Source organism: Asparagus officinalis, chromosome 7 (assembly GCF_001876935.1).
Source record: "Asparagus officinalis chromosome 7, Aspof.V1, whole genome shotgun sequence".
Classification (NCBI taxonomy): domain Eukaryota; kingdom Viridiplantae; phylum Streptophyta; class Magnoliopsida; order Asparagales; family Asparagaceae; genus Asparagus; species Asparagus officinalis.
The window spans coordinates 30,622,858-30,646,026 of record NC_033800.1 but is presented as its reverse complement, the minus strand read 5'-3'; the positions used below and the strand labels follow the sequence as shown (position 1 = coordinate 30,646,026).

General features: G+C 46.3%; 1 protein-coding gene across 1 annotated transcript in view; it reads right to left on the bottom strand.

The window, feature by feature from the left end:
* LOC109846915 (protein NRT1/ PTR FAMILY 4.3-like) overlaps positions 20,697-23,169 on the bottom strand; it is a 16,967-nt gene continuing 14,494 nt past the window's right edge. The window contains 4 exon segments of the mRNA XM_020416152.1: positions 20,697-21,263; positions 21,265-21,606; positions 22,373-22,491; positions 22,581-23,006. Of these exon segments, the coding sequence (XP_020271741.1) occupies positions 20,747-21,263; positions 21,265-21,606; positions 22,373-22,491; positions 22,581-23,006 (1,404 nt within the window). The 3' untranslated portion in view covers positions 20,697-20,746.

Sequence of the window (23,169 nt, the reverse complement as noted above, 5' to 3'; positions counted from 1 at the left end):
TGTATATATATAACTATATATATGTATAGAAACCAAAACTTATGTATATATATATAACTATGTATATATACGAAGAAACCAATAAATGTGTGTGTATAGATATTGAGTTTAACGTACTTAACACACATAATACAAAACCTAAACTAGATTACCCAAGCTAGATCTTGATCTTCAATAAGCTCGACTTGGAACACTATGCGGATGAAGCTGAACTTGGATCTTGAACTTGAATTACATAATCTTCACCGACATTCCGCCAACCTCCTTTGGATATGATCGTTGAAGCTCTATTCCAACCATCCTCCAACCACATTATTTGTCTATAATAAATAGGAAAACACAAATACTAGACAAACAACATTAGTGGTAAATTGTTTGTTAAACATCATCAAAACAAGAAGGCCAACAGGGTTCTTCGCCGGTGTCGGGGTTTATCCGTGGACGACCGCGAATCAGATCCGGTTGCTGGAAAATCGGGCAGAGCTCCTACCTCACCAATGGGGTATTTGCTTGAAGCGCTGAGATCGACCAAGCAATATCAGGGCTCTTCTTGAGATTAAGACCAAGCCTAATCTCAAGGAACGGACGTGCATGGCTTCGGATCCTTCGAATGACTCCTCTTTCAGTGTTGAAGTTCGCCGGGATCTCGTTGACCTTTGCTAAAATTCCGTGCTCCTTCACTCTTCAATCCAGCAGCACCTCGTCCTCTTGGTAAAATTTTAGATCTCGAAAATGGAGGCTTTTGGCTCATATTTATAGGCCTCAGATGCGGTTATTTGGATGAGAACAAGTAATTTGACTCTATCTTCAGTTAATAACAGTCTAATCACATTTGGGGATGATATCAAGTCAGTTAGGAACCCCTGGAACAGACAAATCCTGTGAAAACCGCTTTAAAAACCTTCAAAAACGTGTTTCAGGTTCAGACTGCGCGGCGCGGGTTAGACAGGTCCGACCCGCGCTTGCGCGGGTCGGCTGCATTTGACCCGCGCTTGCGTGGGTCGGTTACATCCGACCCGCACTTGCGCGGGTCAGACTGATCTGACCCGCGTTTGCGTGGTTCGGTTTGTTTCGTCCTGCGCTCGCATAGGTTTGCCGACTTTTTTCTTTTCTTGTTCTCTTTCTTCCGGGACTTGTTCTTTTCGTGTATTTGGTCGATTTGTTGACTTGTATGCTTCGCTGCAAGACCGACCGTCGAACGCGCGTTGGTTAATGTATGTGTGTTGATCGATGCGCGCGGGCTGATTGGCGTGCGTGTGTTGCCTGACGCGCACGAGCTGGTTGACGTGCGCACGTTGACCGACGCGCATGAGTTGGTTTGACGTGCACGCGTGTTGATCGATGCGCGCGGGCTGATTGGCGTGCACGTGTTGACCGACGCGCACGAGCTGGTTGACGTGCGCGCGTTGACCGACGTGCATGAGTTGGTTTGACGTGCACATATTTGACCGACGCGCACGAGATGATTTGACGTGCGCACGCTGACCGACGTGCACGAGATGATTTGACATGCGTGCTGACCGACGCGCACGGGTCGGATGGCGTGTGTGTGCTGAGCGACGCGCGCGAGCTGATTAGGTGAATCTTCTTGACTCGCCCATTCACTGCTTCGAGTTTCGTGCGGGCTCTCATAGGCAATTTTAGACGCCTACAGATATACCCCCTCCAAGGTGTTTCAGCCTCATTCTTTTATAGAGGAGTCTGAAATGCTTTGGATATGATGGACTCCCACCTTCAGTCGGTGTTAACCTTAGGGTTTTGAATCGATCGACGTTGACTCTTATTGCAACGCGTTGACCGGCGTTGACCTAGGGTTACACGTTGACCAGCGTTGACCTTAGGGTTTTGCATTAACCTAAGGAGAACCAGTTTATACTCGTATGCTCCTGGGTGTTTCGGGAATTAGTTTAGCCTCGTGTACCCATCGGAGGTTGCCAGGTTATCCTTAAGAATTATTATATGTAATATTCTCCAGGAACTTCCGGTCAAAAATAGAAAACAGTTTAGACTCATGTACCCGTTGGAGTTAGCGGAATGCTTCAAAGTTATCCGGAAATATAAGATTGGCTCTTGAATATTCCGATAATAGGCGAAATCGCCGTAAAACGATCGAAAATATGAAATCGGACTCCGAATATTCCAAAAGTAGGCTAAAATGCCGCAAAATCACCCAAAAATATGAAATTGGGTCCCGAATAGTTTGAAAATAGGCGAAATGTCGCGAAACCACTCAATATAAAATTGGGTCTTGAATAGTCTGAAAATAGGCGAAATACTGCGAAATCACCCAAAATATAAAATTGGGCCTTGAAAAGTCTGAAAATAGGCGAAATGTCGCGAAACCACACAAAATATAAAATTGGGTCTTAAGTAGTCTGAAAATAGGCGAAATACCGCGAAATCACCCAAAATATAAAATTGGGCCTTGAATAGTCTGAAAATAGATGAAAATACCGCGAAACAATCCAAGAGATGAGATTGAACTCCGAGAATTCCGAATAAGAGTGAGAATACCGCGGAATCACCCAAAATATAAATTTAGGCCTTGAATAGTCTGAAAATAGATGAAAATGCCGCAAAACAATCCGGGAGATGAGATTGAACTCCGAGAATTCTGAATAAGAGTGAGAATACCGCGGAATCACTCAACAATATAAAATTGGGTCCCGAATATTCCGAAAATAGATGAAAATGCCGCGAAACAATCCGGGAGATGAGATTGAACTCCGAAATTTTCCTTTCAGTTAAGACTAATTATCCTTCTTTAAAACTTTCCTTCTTAGAGTTAAGGATCATAGGCCGTCGTTCAGTTAAGACTAAATCTCCTTCTTTAAAACTCTGTTGTCGAACCTTTTTATCAAAAGCTCGGGAAATTCTGGCTTGGTAGAACTCAATGTGCTGTTGAGCTTCTAAGCGCTTTTCGTCGAGCATCTCAAGTTCTTCGAGAAGTTTCTGATGTTGTTCTTCGTTCGTCATCTGGGTTGCGAGAGCGATTCAAAGGGATGGAATTTGAATTTCTAACGGAAGGACGGCTTCGCACCCGTACACCAAAGAATACGGGGTTGCGCCAGTAGGCGTGCGAACTGTGGTGCGGTAAGCTCATAGTGCTTTGCCGAGCTTATCATCCCAATCTCGCTTGTTAGTTTTCACGAGTTTTGATAGAAGCTTGATGATAGTCTTGTTAAAGGCTTCAGCCAGTCCGTTTGCTACGGGATTGTACGCCGTTAACGAGAGGTCCTGAATTCTGAACTTCTCGCAAAACTTAATGTAGGCATTGCTAACGAACTGAGGACTATTGTCATGTATGATCCATCTTGGGATACCATATCAGTAAATAATATGATGTTTGATGAATGCAATAACGTTGTTTGTCTTAACTTCCCTGAACGGAATCACTTTAGCCTATTTGGAGAAGTAATCGGTAATCGTAAGAATAAATCGGTCACCTCTGATTCTCTGATTGACGGGGGATTTATAGGACCAACAATATCCATTCCTAAAGTCTCAAAAGGCCACGAGGTCGCCGAAGGATGTAGATGCTCCGGGGGTTGGTGCATATAATTCACGTGCACTTGACACGCATGACACTTCCGGGCATATGCGATTGCATTTTTGATCATGGTGGGCCAATAATACCCCATTCTTCTGATGCGATCATAAAGTTTGGGGCCAGGTTGGTGTGCACCGCAAACCCCTTCGTGCATTTCTTTCAGGACTTCTTCTGCCTCTTTAATCGATAAGCAACGTAGAAGTAAGTCATCGTACCCCCTGCGATATAGCGTTCGCCTCTCCGTGTTATAGTAGAATCTCGGTGCTCTTCATCGGATTGAGTCCCTTTCTTTCATGTCTTCTGGTAAGATTCCGTGCAGGACGTAATCTATGATAGGAAAACACCAATCTCGGGGTTCAAACTCAACTTGAGTTGAATGTACTTCTTTAATATCCTCTTCCTTGTCATCTTCATCGTAGATTGGCACGAAGAGTTGGCGAGTTCTCACCGTAACGAACTATTCCGATTCGGGAGGTTGCGCCAGGGACACGGCTAATGCTTGTTCGCGGGGAAAATTGTTGCTTTCTTCATTAATGATTCCATTGTACACTCTTGTAATAGTCTATCGATTACAAAGATCCGGTCTTTTTATAAGATCCGGTTACAACGAAAATCAAATTGAAAAGAAATGAAAATTACAACTTTGTTTCCTTGTTTGTCGAACGAATCGCGAGCTCCTGTTTTGCGGTCGCTCGCTTTGTGGGTTCTTTGCCTGCGCCGGGGTTGTTTGCCGTGGACCACCGCGCGATCTAGATCCGGTCGGATCTACGCAGTACAACGGGTATTATTTCACCAAGGAAATAATAGCCGGGGAGGATTGTTTCACCAAGGAAACAATCGTCCAAGTCTCGGGATCTAAGACCAAGCTTAGATCCGGAGTGTAGCAACGTAGATCTGAGATCCGATCCTCTCGAACACCTGCCTTATTTGACGTTGATGATCGCCGAGCACCAGATCTGGATGAGCAAGTCCTTGATGTCCCAAAGTTGAGATCTTTTTTAGATCTGAGTCTCCAATCCTGCAGGGCTTCGCCTCCTCCAAAATCCAACCTTCTCAAATGAACAAGGGGGTGGCCTATTTATAGGCTACCCTCACTGTGCCTTGGGCACAGGGTGGCCGGCCACAAGTGGCTCGGCGGCCACCGAGCCACCTATAGGTGGCTCGGCCACCCGGTGACTTGGTTTCCGAGCCCCTCCGGGTGTTTGGTTTTCTGCTGTTTTCCACCTTTGGGTTCTGTCCGTGATTCGGTTGATCCAGACTCTGATTTGATTCCTGATTTGGCAGTAAGTCGGATTCCTGATTTGGCAGTAAATCCACTTCTGAGTTCGAGTCCGAAACCGATCTTGATTCGATCGTGATTCGTCCGAGTATGCCCTTGGTTGGATGACTCGTTGACTCTTCGAACACTTGGCTTGATCCCGCACGCGAATGGACGTATTCCGTTGCTTGCGTGCGATTAGTCAATCTCGTTGCCTCGTTGGTTTGTCGGTTTGTGCCGAGCTGAGCTAAGGGACCTATAAGCAATTTTATATGCCTACAGATACCCCCTCCAAAGTATTTCAGTCTCGTTCTTTTATAGAAGAGTCTGGAATACTTTGGATATGCTTGTCCCAACCTTCAGTCGGTGTAATGGGACCTTGGAATGACTTCCGTTCTTGATTCCTTCAATTCTCCAGGCTATTCGGTGCTTTGTCGAATGTCTGCCAGAGTTCCGGTGCTGCATTTATTGTCTGACCGTTGTCGGAATTTTGAACTTTGAAGTCGGTTCCTGATTTAGCTGACCATCGATTGTTGGCGTCGAGTCTTTATCTGCAATGCGTTGTCCGGCGTCGTATTGTTGAGTTATCCTTAAGAATATTTATAGAAAAACATTCTCTAGGAACTTCTCAACCAACAATAGGGAATAGTTTATACTCGTATACCTTATTGGAGTATTAAGAAGCAGTTTATACTCGTATACTTTTCGGAGTATTAGTTCTTTCATTGCAACGCATTGATAGGCGTTGACCTAGGGTTACGCGTTGTCCGACGTTGACCTTAGGGTTTTGAACGTCGTACGTTGAATTTTTGCTCGCAACGCGTTGACTGGCGTTGACCTAGGGTTACGCGTTGACCGGCGTTGACCCTAGGGCGCAACGCGTTGACTGGCGTTGACCTAGGGTTACGCGTTGTCCTGCGTTGACCTTAGGGTTTTGAACGTCGTACGTTGAATTTTTGCTCGCAACGCGTTGACTGGCGTTGACCTAGGGTTACGCGTTGTCCGGCGTTGACCTTAGGGTTTCGAACGTCGTTGGATGCTCAAGTCACGAGACCAACTAATGGAGCTGATGCGTCAGTGACTTTCGTATTTATAGGATTTTTGGCAAATCCTCAGCCATCAACGGGTTTGATGCGCCTTTACCGACTACCGTTTGAGTCGGGCTAGCATGCGGATTGTTCAAGTCCGTTCCGCATGTGACGTTAAGCTAAAAGAGTTAACCCTTTTAGTGCTACGATATTGAATACGTAGACTTCGTCTTTCTTACGGGAATAGACTACTCGGCGACGCGTGTTAGGCGTTGACTTTAGGGTTTTTGGCTAACCCCCAGCCTTCAACGGGTTTGATTAGCCTTTACCGACTAACGTTTGAGTCGGGCTAGCATGCGGATTGTTCAAGTCCGTTCCGCATGTGACGTTAAGCTAAAAGAGTTAACCCTTTTAGTGCTACGATATTGAATACGTAGACTACGTCTTTCTTACGGGAATAGACTACCCGGCGACGCGTGTTAGGCATTGACTTTAGGGTTTTTTGGCTAACCCCCAGCCTTCAACGAGTTTGATTAGCCTTTACCGACTACCGTTTGAGTCGGGCTAGCATGCGGATTGTCTAAATCCGTTCCGCATGTAACGTTGTGCTAAGAGAGTGAATTCTCTGAGACTTTGTGCTATGATGTTGAATACATAGGCTTCACCATTGTTACGGGAATACAGATGATTTACGTCATTTCCAATGTTAATCCAGTACGGGTATTTATGACGCAACCGGCTTCTATTGAACTCTGGTGTCTTTTTTTTCGGAGAAAGACTAAACCGGCGACGCGTGTTAGGCGTCGGCATATCCTTTCTTAGGATTCAGGATGAAATTCCCCATGCGTGTAAGGCATGGATTTTGGTGTTATTAATAACAACCTGCCACAATGTTGAATATGTGGACGGATGTTCTTTTCAACGGTTAAGAACTAACCGGCAGCGCGGGTTAGGCACTGACTTATCCTTGCTTAGGTTTCAGGATAGAATACCCCAAAATCGAACCCTGGTGTCTTTTTGTACGGAAAAAGACTAAACCGGCAACACGTGTTAGGCGTCGGCATATCCTTTCTTAGGATTCAGGATGACATTCCCCATGCCTGTGAAGCACAGATTTTGGGAGTTAAAAAAAAATGGTGTCTTCTCTTGGGGCAAAGACGAACCCGAAATAGGAGAGGAAGGATTTTATATTCTATCTCCCGACGCTGAAAAGAAGAATTTTATATTCTATCTTCAGCTGGAAAGGAAACTCGAGGTGGGATCTCCACCCCCAGAATCCGGAAAGGTGAAACCAAGAGTGGGATCTCCACTCCAAGAATCGAAAAGATTCAGATAACCCTAACTGTCGGAAGGTTTGATTACTGAACTAAAGATGAATTTCTCGTTTATCGAGAGTGAATTATGGTTTTGACCCTAACTGTAGGAAGGTTTGGCCAAACAGGAGTTTGAGGTGACCCTACTTGTAGGAAGGTTTGATCACTCGATTTGAAAGTGGACCTCTCGTTCATTGGGGGAATCGAGAGGGGGATTTTGACTGTGGTCCTAACTGTAAGAAGGTTTGACCAATTGGGAACTTTATGTCCAGACTCTAACAGAGAGAGTGTTGAGTGCATAGACACGGTGAGAATTTGAATGGGAGTCCTTATTCATTACATTGCTGTGGTTTTGGGAACTTCCCGTTACATAAATCGTCCACCCCCAGTTTCGTCTGCGGAACTGGTTCGGACATTATTATCAGTTACCTAACCGGGTTATCCTTAAGAATATTAGCTTAATATTCTCCAGGAACTTCCCGTCAAAAGTGGGGAAACAGTTTAGACTCATATACCTATTGGAGTATCAGGGAGTAGTTTAACCTCGTATACTCTTTGGAGTTTTGAGAAACAGTTTATACTCGTATACTCTTTGGAGTGTTGAGAAACAGTTTATACTCGTATACTCTTTGGAGTGTTGCCGTTCTCAATTGGCTTACCTTAGCGTTATGACGCCGGCTTCAACCAAGGTCTGAATGCTATTCTTGAGAGTAAAGCAATCCTTGGTGGGATGAACGACCCTCCTGTGGTATGCACAGTACTTTGGGTCCGTAGTGTTGTCAGCTTCCTCCTGATTTGTGATAGGTGGTAGCTTGATCTTGTTACCTTCAAGGAGGGATTCGAAGATGGCTGGAACGTCTTCGTCCTTGAAGGAATACTCTCTTTGGAGTCTCGGACCCGAAGTCTTTTGCTGCCTTCGGGATTGCTGTTGTGACGCTTGATTAGCACCACCAGTAGCTGCAGGTGTTTTGCCCTTACCACGAGAGGCGAAGTTTGAGTCCAGAGGATTAGCCGTCGGTAGGTTCCTCTCGGCCTTCTTCCTTCGGAGGAAACGTTCAGCTTGCTCTCCTCGGACTTTCAGATCCTGCCACGTTTTGGACGGTGCCAGCTATTTACGCTTCCTGGCTTGAGGCGGCGGTACCAATCGAAGGCGGCTCCGCGAAGAGTGCCGACGAATGACCGCACCATCAGAGGCTCATTGCCGGAAATAATACCCAGGTGCGATTTGAACCGCACCATCAGAGGCTCATTGCCAGAGATTACCCCCAGGTGTGATTTGAAATAAATCACATGCTGAGTGGGGGAACCCTTCCCATCGAACGGCGTGAAGTTGATTAGATTGAACTTCGCCGGATATGGGATCGATTCCCACTCTCTTGGGTATGGACAGGGAATGCCTGTTTTCTTCGTCTCTTGAGCGGAGATCAATGTGTTGATTTTGCTCTCGAGATCTTTGATCTTCAAGTCTTCACTTGTATCCTCGTTGGCATCCTCGTTACCACCCCCCGCATTGACAGGAGGGTTATTGGCATCGTGAGCATTCGTATCTTCGTCCTCCTGATGGGCTTGGTTGCGACGACTCGGCTCGCCTTGCTGGTTCGCCAATGCTTGGATTTGTTGGTCATGCATTTCTCTCATGTTCTGCATGGTCATCTGCATCTCGAACCTGAAAGTTTCCTGCTGTTTAGCCAAAGCGTCTTCAATCATCTTGGCAATTTGCTCCGCACCTATCATCAGTGCCTCACGGGGTTCCCCCTCACTGGACACTGTATTATCTGATGCGATTACGGAGCAGGTATCCGACTCTTCACCTTCTGAAGGTACTCTTGTCCGAACCCTGCCATAGGTTCCTCATGCGATTGCTCCAGACTGCAGACGGGTTAGACACCGGGATGCTTTCAGAATCGACTCGAGATTATCCCGTGATGGGGTCTCTCTGCTTGTCATATTAGCGGTGACCCTCGGGAATTCTTCATCTTCAACCACCGTCCTTCTTTGCCGAAAACGCCTACGCCTTGGTTTTGGCATTTTGATACTAAGTCTCTCGAAAACTGAAACTCTTTCGGGGACTGTCTTAATGCAGTTGCATTCAGACAATACCGCCCGAATGAGTTTGGAACAGGGGCATTGAGTTTTCTGTTCTCGGGGACTCCTTTTTTTGGTTTTCCTCGTGCTCACATCACGATAGTACAACCCATCGGTTTGACAGTCGAAGTAACCTATCGTGTGTTGGCACGATCTCTCAGGTATAACGTTTTCGTTCTCAGACGACAACGTTTCCTTCTGAGAGCAAATTGCCTTTTTAGGGCTCTCAAGAGTCACGCGCCTCGAAACGCGCCTTTGTGGGCGCGAATTCTCGACGGGCTCCTGAACTTCAATGCGCAAAGTAGTGCGCTTGGTTGCCCTGATTTCCTCGTCATATTGAGGGTTGTGGCGACCCCCATCATGTTGATTCGTTCGGGGCTTTCTTAGTGGGCCCAAACGTCCTTGGATTGGAATTTTGCTTCGCTCCTCGGGAAGTGGACCGAGGCGCTCCAAGACTGACTTCCTTTTCTGGGATGGTCCTGCGGGATCTCCCGGAGCAGTTGTGGAAATCATCGGCGGTCTGGATTGATTCGCCGGAGGTTGAACTGTTAGGGAGCGTGTTGAGTCGTTCTGGGCTTCTTCATCGGGCCCAAACGCTCATGAACTGGAGCTTTGCCTCTCTCGTCGGGAATTGGACCGAGGCGCTCCAAAACTGATTTCTTCCTTTGGGACGATTCTGCACGATCTCCCGAAAAAGCTATTGGAATTACCGGCGACTTGGGTTGATTCGCCGATGGTTGAACTTTTGTTGGAGGCTGTTTCGGCCTCCACACTTGGCGGGTTGATGGCGGCTTCTTGACCACCTCTTTCTGCAGCTTTCTACGGGCTTCTTCGACTTGAGCCCGTGCCTGCGCTGATAGTGCGCGGCGTTTGCGGATGCGTTCTTCCAGCGTCGAACGATTCCGTTTGACACGGATCCATTCCATTGTTGGCGGCTTGGAAGAGGTGCCGTTCATCTGTTGTTGGGGCTGTTTGCCTCTTTCGTTCTTCAGATCCGCGTTGTAGCGGATTCCGTCGGTGGACTCCATCGCTTTGGCGAATTGTTTGGCCAAGCGTTGGCGTTGCCTTTGGCGGGCTCTCTTTGAGAGAGTCACCGCTCCTTTGGTGACGGAGGAATTGGTTGGAACCAGCTTGATCTGGTTGGAGGTTGGTGGAGCCTCACCCGACGCAACATTGGCGTTAATCAGGATGAGGTCGTCGTTGGTAGCTTCAACTTCTTCGTACCAATGCACCTTTCTGCTGGAAGAGAACTTGGACTTCTTAGACTTGCGAGGGGAGGTAGATCCGGACGAGGATGAAAGGTACTCCTCGAACTTTTGTTGGTCGAACTCATACTCGACCTCCTCCTCGACCGGGATCGAGATCCGCGGCTGCGACGCAACGATCTCGGCAGCGAGATCGTTGGCTCCCACTGTGGTCGCCAGATTGTTCGCGTGGAAAACTGTTGCTTTCTTCATTAATGATTCCATTGTACACTCTTGTAATAGTTTATCGATTACAAAGATCCGGTCTTTTTATAAGATCCGGTTACAACGAAAATCAAATTGAAAAGAAATGAAAATTACAACTTTGTTTCCTTGTTTGTCGAACGAATCACGAGCTCCTGTTTTGCGGTCGCTCGCTTTGTGGGTTCTTTGCCTGCGCCGGGGTTGTTTGCCGTGGACCACCGCGAGATCTAGATCCGGTCGGATCTACGCAGTACGACGGGTATTATTTCACCAAGGAAATAATAGCCGGGGAGGATTGATTCACCAAGGAAACAATCGTCCAAACCTCGGGATCTAAGACCAAGCTTAGATCCGGAGTATGCCTGCGTAGATCTGAGATCCGATCCTCTCGAACACCTGCCTTATTTGACGTTGATGATCGCCGAGCACTAGATCTGGATGAGCAAGTCCTTGATGTCCCAAAGTTGAGATCTTTTTTAGATCTGAGTCACCAATCCGGCAGGGCTTCGCCTCCTCCAAAATCCAACCCCTTGAAATGAAGAACCCCTTGGCCTATTTATAGGCTCTCGTCACTGTGCCCGTGCCCGTGTGCACGTGTGGCCAGAACTCAAGCCGTCGGCCACCTCAAGGTGGCTCGGCTCATGCCGAGCCACCCTGAGGTGGCTCGGCCACCCCAGGGGGTGGCTCGGCCTTGGCCGAGCCACCCTGAGGTGGCTCGGCCACCGAGCCACCTCAGGGTGGCTCGGCCAAGGCCGTGTTCCGTCGTTTTCCGCTCTTGGTTCTATATGTGATTCGGTTCTGTGGTTGATTTATCCAGACTTGATTCGTTGACCTGATTTGGCAGTAAATCCGGATCCCGATTAGGCAGTAAATCCACTTCTGAGTTCGAGTCCGAAACCGATCTTGATTCGATCGTGATTCGTCCGAGTATGCCCTTGGTTGGATGACTCGTTGACTCTTCGAACACTTGGCTTGATCCCGCACGCGAATGGACGTATTCCGTTGCTTGCGTGCGATTAGTCAATCTCGTTGCCTCGTTGGTTTGTCGGTTTGTGCCGAGCTGAGCTAAGGGACCTATAAGCAATTTTATATGCCTACAATGCTGCTAGCGCATCTGCGTATGCATTTTGTAAGCGTAGAATGTATTCGATGAAGAATCCTTCAAATGATTCTGCCATCTCAACAGCCACCTTGTGGTATGGTATCAAGTCTTGATTTCTGACCTCATACTCTCCCTGAATTTGTTTAACTACTAGTTGAGAATCACCGAAAGCTTCAAGATACTCGACCCCCAGCTCTTTAGCAAAGCTGACTCCAATAAGTAGCACATTATATTCGGCTACGTTGTTCGAGCATGGCTCGGTCAGCGAGTAGGCTCTAGGCATCACATGTTTTCCCGGGGAAACTAAGACAACTCCAACTCCGGAAGAAATCTTAGAACATCCAGGGACATTTGCTACATTAGTTGCTCGAGAAGCACCATCGAAATACAAACGCCACACCTGTTGATGGGAAGTTACGTTGACTTCGTAGGTTTCATATGGCAAATCATCGTACACCTCGGCAGTATCCGTAGTTGGGTTAGCCGCCAGGAGATCACAAATAGCTTGTCCCTTAACTGATTTTTGTTGTTTAAAATGCAAATCGTATTGGGACAGAAGTAAAGCCCATTTTGCTAACCGCTAATTCATGAAAGCAGGCTGTGTCATGAATATTCTGACTGAGTTAATATTGGATATGACGTAGATAGTTTGCCCGACCAAGTAGTGTCGCATCTTTTGGATAGAGAATACTAAGGTGAGACACTCTCTTTCGATTATTGGATATCAAGATTCTGCGCCTACGAGGGTCCGACTTAAATAATACACTGCTTTTTCGTGACCATTATCGTCGTCTTATGCAAGTAATGCACTTAACGAATGGTTCGTCGCCTTGACATAAATCAAGAACGGTTTGCCCGATTTCGGTGCGACGAGTACATGGGGTTTCGAGAGATATTCCTTAATATTCTCAAACGCCTTTTGATATGCATCATCCCATATAAATGATACGCCTTTCTTTGTAAGCCTGGAGAATGGTTGACATTTTCCCAAAAGGTTTGAAATGAAGCGACGGATATAAGCCAACCGTCCTTGTAATCCTTTGAGTTCCTTAAGGTTTCTCGGGGGTTGTAGCTCGTTGATCGCCTTCACTTTGTCAGGGTCAATGTGAATACCTTTGGTGGTGATGACGAATCTAAGAAATTTACCACTGGACATTCCGAGAAATGATTTGGTAGGATTCAATGATTCATCTTTAATTGATGAATACGCATCAGATCGAACATTGTCTTCAAATCCTTGACGTGATAATTTTTGTCACAACTTTTCACAACTAGATCGTCCACATAGCATTCAACGGTCTTCTGAAGATGCTCTTGAAAAATCTTTGACATGGCTCTCTGATAGGTGGCACCTGCGTTCTTCAAGCCGAAGGGCATAACCGTATAACAGAAAACACCGAGGGGTGTTCTAAACGCGGTATGCTTTTCATCATCGGGTGCATCTTTATCTGATTATAACCAGAGAATCCGTCCATAAAAGACATTATCTCGAATCCACACGTATTGTCGATGATAACTTCTGTGATGGGAAGAGGGAAATCGTCTTTTGGGTAGGCTGTGTTAAGATCTCTGAAGTCGATGCAAATCCTAATTTTCCCATTCTTCTTAAGGACTGAGACGATATTGGCAAGCCATTCGGGATGTTGCTCCTCCCTGACGAAACCCGAGTCAATAAGCTTTTTGACTTCAGATTCGATTGCCTCCATAATTTGCGGACGAAACCGTCTTTGTTGTTGTTTGACAGGTTTAACATCCGGCTTAATATTGAGACAATGCACTGCTACATTTGGATCAAGCCCTGGCATATCTTCATAATTCCAGGCGAATACATCGATGTATTCCCTAATGAGAGAGATTAACTCTTCTTTCTCATCCGATGGTGGGCTATCACTAATGAATATTGGCTTCGGATTATCCTCGTTACCCATATTCACCTGGACTACTTGATCTTCGGTAAGAGGTTCTCTTTGTTCAAACCTATCACCGTACTGCACATTCAGGTGATGAACCCAAGGGTCTTCCCAAGTTGGCATTTGATCATCTTCCTCTATTGTCGCAGGATCAACCGTAGTCATGTTCGACATTAGCTTTTTGAACATTTCTCCGAGACTGGCATCGGAGTCCCAGGCTGAAGAGTTGAAAGAATATCCATCTTTGCCCTTATTAGCAATCTGATCAATGACTTGCCAGCAACATTCGTCGTCGGACGAGGAAACATAGCCCAAACCTCTTCGGTAGCTATAATAATCATCGGGCTTTACTTTTGGTACGTAGGCCATACGAGGTGGAACTCGCGGACCTCGACCAAAACAAAGACCTTCCCCAAGTGCGAAGTCATACCCGTATCTCTCCATGAGATTACGCGCTTTAGTGTCGTACCTGAATAGGTGAGGGGCAGGTTTATCATCCTCGTTATCTTCTTCCAAAAAGTGGTCTGGTATCGGAGATTCTCTTCCTTTACCATAGATAACTTCCTTTTCACCCCCTGCCTTTGCAGGAATGACAAGTGTCGTTTCGAACGAGCCCTGCACTTGTTTTTTTGTCATGCAAAATGATTGAAGTGGCATATACAAATCGGGGTTATCATACATCCCCTTCATGATATTATCAGGACACAGCGAGTACTCTAAATCATCATTTATTGGTATTTCTTTGGCTAGTTATCAGTTACAACTACTTTCCGATGATTCTTCATCGTCAAGATTGATTACAATGGGCACAATATCATTAAGTACAGAAGAACCATCATAATCAAACCCAGCTTCGGTATCAGCTTCGTCCCCGCTATCTGTTCCTTGGGCTGATGGTTCAGTATCGGATTCGGTACCGTAGAGAAGGGAGTCGGTAAAATAGTTTTCCTACCCCTTAAACGGTTGCTTATCCGCGACCACCGTCTTGACTTCGTTATTGGTGTCCACATATTTGAGACACTGATGAAGAGTTGATGGGACTATAACATTACCGTGGATCCAGGGTCGACCTAACAGTAGGTTATAGGAGGTCTCGGCGTCGATCACATAACATGTGACTTCCGACTTCAAATCTCCAATTTGACACTTCACTCGGATTTTACCTAATGGTCTGGATCCACTGGTATTGAATCCATAGATTGTAGTGCCTATGGAGGCTAGCTTACTAGCCGGTATTTCGAGGCTATACATCAGTCGGAGCGGCATGATGCTGAAAGCGAAACCCGGATCGACTTGGATCTGGTTGACTACGCTGGAGCCAATGTGCCCGGTAAAGTATAGGGGCCGGTCATGCTTCGAATTTTTCGTCTGCATGTCTTCTTTCGTGAAGGAAATGCAAGGAAAGTAGTGCGTCGTGAGGTTACAATGTTGAACCGGCGGCTCTGGCTCTTCAGGAGATGGCTTGATCCGAGTCAGAAAAACTTTGGAATTGGTCAAGGCTTCTTGTAACGCTTTCCTGATATCTTTCGATAGACGTAATAGCTCATATAGAGTTATTCTAGCTGGTATATTGGCTAACTGCGTCATAATATCAAAATGGGGTGGAGCGCTCGAACTTCCCGATTTGTCTCTCCCAATCGGTAGATTGAATCGAGTCTGCTTCGGGTTCTGACCCTCTTGGTATAAGGGTTCTTTCCCTTTTTGCTTTGGTTGGGTCTTCTCCGCAACTGGAGGAGTTGTTACAATTCCCATTTCCGTCAATGTCTTGGAGGGAACGGTTTTGGTTACCCCCCTGCTTAGCCAATTGTTCGGAAGCATCCGAATACTTAAAGTGATATTCATTTCCACTCCGGGTCACAAAGACTTCTTGTTCATCTTCAGAAAGTGGGAAAGCAGGAATTCTTTCATCATCTTCTCCCGGAATAGCAGAGGCTCTGTAACAGGATTTTCCCTTGCCTTTCGATTTCTTCTTGGATGACGATCCGACCCACTGTTCATCTTTGACCAAATCAGGATGAACCCAGAGAATCTCGTCATTCGGGGCTGTGCGTGGCACAAGTCCTTTCTGATGTTGTTTGTGAGGATCATCATTCACGGTGTTCATCGCAACTTTCATCACGGGCTCGGGTTGAAACCAGTTCAAAGGGACAGATTCGAAGCTGATTGACACCGCATTCGCACCCACCTTCTTCTCTTTAGGCTGCTTCATGGTAATAACCCCTACATCGATCAAGGCTTGGATCTTATCCTTGAGGGCGTAGCATGACTTGGTAGGGTGGTGAACCGCTTTGTGAAATGCGCAATACTTTGGGTCATTGACCCTCTTAGCGTCTTCCTGATCTTGGATCAGAGGTAACTTGATCTTGTTTTTCTCTATAAGGTATTTGAAAATACCGAGAACTTCATCCTCTTTGAACGAGTAAACCTTCAGGAATTTCGGTTCCGAAGCCTTCTATTTCTGAGTCTGTTGTTGCCACCGTGACTGCTGGGCGTCTTCTGCTGCTGCTGTTGTGGTTGCGATTGCACTTCGAACGTTTGGTTTGCATCTACTGCATTCACTTGCGCTTTCCCTTTACCCTTCGGAACAAAATTCTGTTGTGGGGCTGGTGTTTCCGTTTGACCTCTTTCGGCCTTTTTCCTCTTGAGGAAACGTTCGGCTCTTTTCCCTCGGACTTTCAAGTCTTTTTAGGTCTTGGACGGCGCCATTCCCATGGCTTTGAGGATATCCAATGAAAGATTGTTGTGACAAGTCTCCAGGATGAAGTCTTCGCTAATCGGATCCCTACAATTCATGGCTTTGTTCCGAAATCGTTTGATGAAATTATCCACCAACTCTTCGTCCTTTTGCTCCTCGTCAAATAATGTTCCGATCGAGATCTCGGTGTCATCATCAAAGAAATTTGTGAGAAACATGTCCTCCATGTCATCCCAACTGCTAATGCTCCCCGGCTTGAGGCGGAGATACCAATCGAAGGTTGCTCCGCGAAGAGTGCTGACGAATGACCGTACCATCAAAGGTTCATTCCCGGAGATTATCCCCAAGTGAGACTTGAAGTATATTAAATACTGAGTGGGGGAACCCTTTCCATCAAACGGCGTGAAGTTGATTAAGTTGAACTTTGCCGGATATGGGATTGACTCCCACTGTCTTGGGTATGGGCACTGTATTCCGGACCTTTTCACTTCCTGAGCATTCATCAATGTATTGGTTTTGCTCTCCAAATCTCTCATTTTCTTATCCTCACTCGTATCTGTCTTTGAGTGGTTTCAGGGAGAAGTAACGTGGTCCTCCTTCGTATTGTTATCATCCGAGGGACCACCCCTATTATTGTTGTTGATGGGAGGGGTGTTCATGTTGGCATTATCCTCCACTTCCCGATCATTATCAGTTTGATCGGGATTATTCCGACGACTAGACTCTCCCTGATGAGTTGTCAGTGATGTGATTTGCTGGTCCTGTATCTCCCTCATTTGCTGCATAGCCATTTTCATTTCAAATTTGAAATTCTCTTTCTGCTTAGTTAGAGCATCATCAAGAATCTTAGCCATTTGCTCAGCGCTGATAATAAATGATTCGTAAGACTGCCCTGCGCTGGATGCTGTATCATCGGAAGCTACTGCTGAGCAAGCATCCGAACAAGCATCCGACGTCTCGTCTTCCGAAGGAAGTCCCTTCTGCATTCTTTGGTAATCCCTTTGTTCGATGGTTCCCGATCGCAATCGGGTCATACGTCGGGATACTGCGACAAACTGATCCGGACTAAAGTGTCGTGTCAACTTTCCTTTCCCTGTCATGTTAACAGACACTTCTGGAAATTCATCATCCTGAAGAGCAGTTCTCTTCTTGCGGAAACGCTTTGGTCTGGATTCAGATGTTCTTGTGGAGATTCTTTCAAAAACTGAAACTCTCTCCGGGACGGTTTTGGAACAGCAACACTGTGACAATACCGCCTTAATAATTTTGGAACACGGACAATGGGAGTCCGGTTCTTGGTGATTCCTTCTCCGAGACCTGTTCGTATCTCGAGCTTGATAGTACAACTCATCGGTCGGATGACCGGAGCAACCCATCGTGTGTTGGCACGAGTCCCTAGGTGTAATGTCCTCGTCTGACGAGTACGTCCTCTTCTGGGAATTCAACGCTTTGTTACGTCTTCAAGAGTCACATGTCTGAAGTTACGTTTTCGTGAACGTAGGCTTTCAACAGGCTCTTGGACTTCGACATGCAGTCTAATGCGGTCGGTTATAGGACTTTTCCCGTTATGCGTTCTCCTCCATTGCTTTGGAGGACGATCGCGACCTCCAGCCTGAAAAACTGCTCGAGATCCGTTCAACGGGCTTGAGCGCTCTCTAATTGGAGCTTTGCCTTGATTTTCGTGTGAAGGGCCAAGACGATCTTTGATGGTTATCGTAAAATGGGATAGATCCACACTGTTGCGGATCTCCACCGGAGGTGTGGAACTTGATGGAATCGAAGAAACAAGTGTTGGAGATCTTCTGTCTTGACTCTGACGCGGGTCAGACTTGAGTGACCCGCGGGTTGGAATGTCGGATCCGGGTGACCTGCGAACTGGAGGGTCGGATCTGGGTGACCTGCAGACTGGAGGGTCGGATCTGGGTGACCTGCAAATCGGCAGGTCGGATCTGGGTGACCTGCAAATCGGCGGGTCGGATTTGAGTGACCCGTGTTTCGGAGGGTCGGATCTGAATGACCTGTGTTTTTTAATTTTTTTGGCCGCCGTCTTAGACTTTGGCCTCCATACTTGGTGCAGTCTTTGTGGCTTCTTCTCCACTCCTTTATCTTCCAATTTCTTGGCTTCTTGCATGAGAATTCTTGCATGTGCAAGCAATGCGCGGCGTTTCTGAATCCGCTCTTAAAGAGTCGATCGGGTCCTTTTGACACAGACTCATTCGTTCTTTGCTGGTTTGAAGGAGGGGTTGTCCACTCCCTGTTGTAGTGGTTGGCGTCTCCTGGACTTCAAATCCGCTTCATAACGGATTCCATCAACTGGTTCCAAGGCTTTGGCCAGTTGGCGCGCGAGGCGTTGGCGTCGCCTCTGACGTGCTCTCTTTGATAGAGTTGGTACGTCGTCAACAGTCGACTCCTTACTCAAGGGGTTCAGATCTGTTGTTTTAGCCTCGTCGGATGCCGGCGGGGCATTATGAGCCACAAGTGCAGCGGTGGCGGGAAGATCTTCTTCTTGGGCTTCTGCAGCTGAAGTCCAACGGGTCTACCTGGAATAGGCCTTCCTGCATCTGCGAGGAGAGGCCAATCTGGAGGAGGAGGACAAGTATTCCTCATACTTCTGCTGGTCGAACTCATATTCGACCTCCATTTCAACCGGGATTAGGATCCGAGGTTGCGACACGTCAGCCTTCGCAGAAAGGTTGTCGGCTCCCACTGTGGTCGCCAGTTTGTTTTCGTTGAAAGCTGCCTTCATCATTGATTTTATTAAACTTTAGTCGTTACAAATGAATTCAAATAACAAAAATAAAAGATTATAACTTTCTTGAAAATAAACACAAGATCCATTTATCGGCTCTTGCTTGCGTGGGTTCTTCGCCGGTGCCGGGGTTTATCCGTGGACGACCGCGAATCAGATCCGGTTGCTGGAAAATCGGGCAGAGCTCCTACCTCACTAAGGGCTGAGATCAACCAAGCGAAATCAGGGCTCTTCTCGAGATTAAGACCAAGCCTAATCTCAATGAACGGACGTGCAGGGCTTCGGATCCTTCGAATGACTTCTCTTTCAGTGCTGAAGTTCGTCGGGATCTCGTTGACCTTTGCTGAAATTTCGTGCTCCTTCACTCTTCAATCCAGCAGCACCTCGTCCTCTTGGTAAAATTCCAGATCTCGAAAATGAAGGCCTTTGGCTCATATTTATAAGCCTCGAATACAGTTATTAGGATGAGAACAAGTGATTTGACTTTATCTTCAGTTAACAACAACCTAATCACGTTTGGGGATGATATCAAGTCAGTTAAGAACCCCTGGAACAGACAAATCCTACGAAAACTGCTTTAAAAACCGTCAAAAACGCGTTTCGGGTTCAGACTGCGCGGCGCGGGTCAGACAGGTCCGACCCGTGCTTGCGCGGGTCGGTTGCATCCGACCCGCGCTTGCGCGGGTAAGACTGATCTGACCCGCGTTTGCGCGGGTCGGTTTGTTCCGTCCTGCGCTCGCGCAGGTTTGCCGACTTTTTTCTTTTCATGTTCTCTTTCTTCCGGGACTTGTTCTTTTCATGTATTTGGTTGATTTGTTGACTTGTATGCTTCGCCGCGAGACCGACCGTCGAACGCGCGTTGGTTAACGTACGCGTGTTGATCGATGCGCGCGGGCTGATTGGCGTGCGCGTGTTGCCCAATGCACGAATTGGTTGACGTGCGCGCGTTGACCGACGCGCATAAGTTGGTTTAACGTGCACGCGTGTTGATCGATGCGCGCTGGCTGATTGGCGTGCGCGTGTTGACCGACGCGCACGAGCTGGTTGACGTGCGCGCGTTGACCGACGCGCATGAGTTGGTTTGACGTGCACGCGTTTGACCGACGCACACGAGATGATTTGACGTGCGCGCTGACCGACGCGCACGGGTCGGATGGCGTGTGTGTGCTGAGCGACTCGCGCGAGCTGATTAGGTGAATCTTCTTGACTCGCCCATTCATTGCTTCGAGTTTCGTGCGGGTTCTCATAGGCAATTTTAGACGCCTACAATATTCAAATTAGTGAGAGAAGAAGACGACTAAGGCCATGAACTCATGATTCAACATAATCCAAACCGTATTGTTTTCGTCGTGTGAGAAAATATACAAGGAAAAATCCCTGCATTTGTACTAGCAAAATTATAAATAGTTCAATCATAAAATCGATCAACCCTCAATAAATAAAACCAAACTCAACAAGGAAAATCATCGATGCTAGTTCGGGTAGTATAAGAGCAGGTATCGGGCTCCGTTCGCTTGTAAATCCAAACATGCAACCAAATCTTTTACCTCCACATTTTCAATTTATTTCCTTTGAATTTAAACATCTCGATGACAACCATATTCAAATTCATTGATCACTTCCTTCCTCTCCCTTAACCAAAGCTTGTTGCCTACCCCCGTTCTCTTGCTTCTCTCCCTTACTCTTTTCAACTTCTTCGCTCCCAACAACACCACCACCACCATCATGCCCATCTCTTCTGTACTTATACCACCTAGCACATAAAACATAAACCCCAAAGTTTACACAACTCAACACAGCCAGAAACCAGTAAAACCTATCCACATGATTCGCATTGAAGTTTGTCCCATACAGCCATCCCTGCCCATTGTCCGCCATCCTACCCGTCATTGCGTCGATCGCCTTCACAAATGCCGAGCTCAGAAAATACCCTATCGAAATCGTCAGAAAAGAGAACGAGGTGGCCAACGACCGCATCCCCTCTGGCGCCTCGCTGTAGAAGAACTCCATAAGCCCGACAAGCGTAAACATGTCTGCGATACCGAAAATGCCGTACTGGAACGAGAGCCAGAAGAGGGATATTTTTCTCAGATGAAGATTGAAGGTATTTCTGCGCTTGAGTTCAACGGCGGCAATGGGTGATGCCCGTGGGGTGTCCGGTGAGGCGGCGGGCGAGGGGTACGAAGGCGAACTCGTAGACAGGGACAAGAACAGACATGAAGACGAGGGGGATGACGGGGATGGAGGCGGGAGGGATGTCGAAGCGGCCGAGGGAGAGGTCCATGAATATGCCTTGTTGGACTGAGAAGGTCTGGAGTTGGGCTAGGCAGGTATTCATTAGGATTGTGCTGGCTAGGATGGGAAGCATTCTTGTTAGGATTTTGATTTCTTCTACTTGGGTGACTGTGCAGACTTTCCACGGCTCTGGGCTTGTGTCTGGAGCTAGGACTGCAGCTTTGTCCAAGAATCTGAGGACCGCAAGCAAGTTTGGGTGTGCTTGGTTAGAAGTTTGGACAGTAAATACGTTTACAAGATCATGTCGTTCAAACTCTTGCAATTGAAGCTCTTTTAAATTTGAATGCAACTGCTGCAACTCCTTTATTTTTAGCTTAATTATTTTGCTAGTGCAGTGACCTTTTCGCGTTAAAACAACATCCAGTCAAAGGTTTGTATTGAAATTTGAATGTAGTTGGGACGGTATGGGCTTCAACAATGTTTATCTAGATACATATATGCACTTTTTAAAACTTCTTGATCAATTGAGAGGAAAAGATGGAACATTGGAAACTCTCTTCAGAGTGTCTGTTTGCGTCTGTGACATATTTTCAGACATGAAGTGGTCAAACTTGGTCAGTATATAGGACGATGCTTCAACATTTGAAGAAACTAATATTGTTTTCCTGCAATTTTCAGACACAAAATATGCTATGTCTCTTGAACTCTACACTCCGGATCCACTTGTTAAATAATTGTAGTTTTTTATATGGTTGATTACGCTGTACATGTAACTTTGGCAACATCACCACCCTCATTTATATTAATTAAAGGCAGTGTACAGTTTACTCCAATGTAACCAAATTAACTAAGAGATTGTATTCTGGCTCTGATATTTAGTGGCTTCAAATATGTAATATATAGGAGTCATTCTCTAGCTAGGCTTTTTTACATAATATGTTTATTGCTTACTAGATTTTTTTTTAAAAAAAATGAAATTTTAGAGTGATAAAATTTTACCTGAATTGGTCTGTATGTGGTATTTTCTCCTCAACAACTTCTTTATCATTAATCTCATACAGTTGTTCCGAGCTATCAGGCAGTGACAATTTTCTGTTCCGAATTGCCACCACAATTACCTATAAAAAGCCAATCAATCTCTTGCTCGTTCAATAAATTATCCACATTATTAAATTTACAGCAAGAAAGGGAGTCAAGAGAGAGTCACCTGAAGAACGTAAAGCAAGGGACTGTCGCCTGCAACTCTATTACGATAAAAGGGTTTCCCAACGGTGAGGAATCCAAAACCCACAATCGCGATAAGCATTTGACTGAAGAAACCTACTGCCCAAGTGCTCTTTTCTGAGCTAACCCACACAATTACAGTGACGCCGAAAGTTGCACCGAGAGTTATACTCATCAACAACCAGTTGAAGAAGCTGCCGAGTTGTTTCCTTTCTTTAGGATCTTTCCTGTCGAATTGATCAGCTCCGAGTGCAGGTAGAGCTCCTCTCACTCCTCCATAGCCTAATGCTAGGAGACAGAATGAGAGGTAGAATAGCGTCTTGCTGCTGCCCTCAGGCTTGCAGGTTAAGCAAGTTGGGTCAGGGTGCAGATTCTTGTAATGAGCTTGAATTGTTACAAGAATATAGCCCTGTCAATAATCAAAAGTAACAACTAGTTTACATATTTGAAAATTTTGACTTCAGCACAGCCATGCTGTATTTATTAAGACATATTTAACCCCTGGCGCAAATTTCAAACAAAAAAGAACCCTCCACAAAACTTCAGAAATGTCACCAAACCCCCTTGCAGTC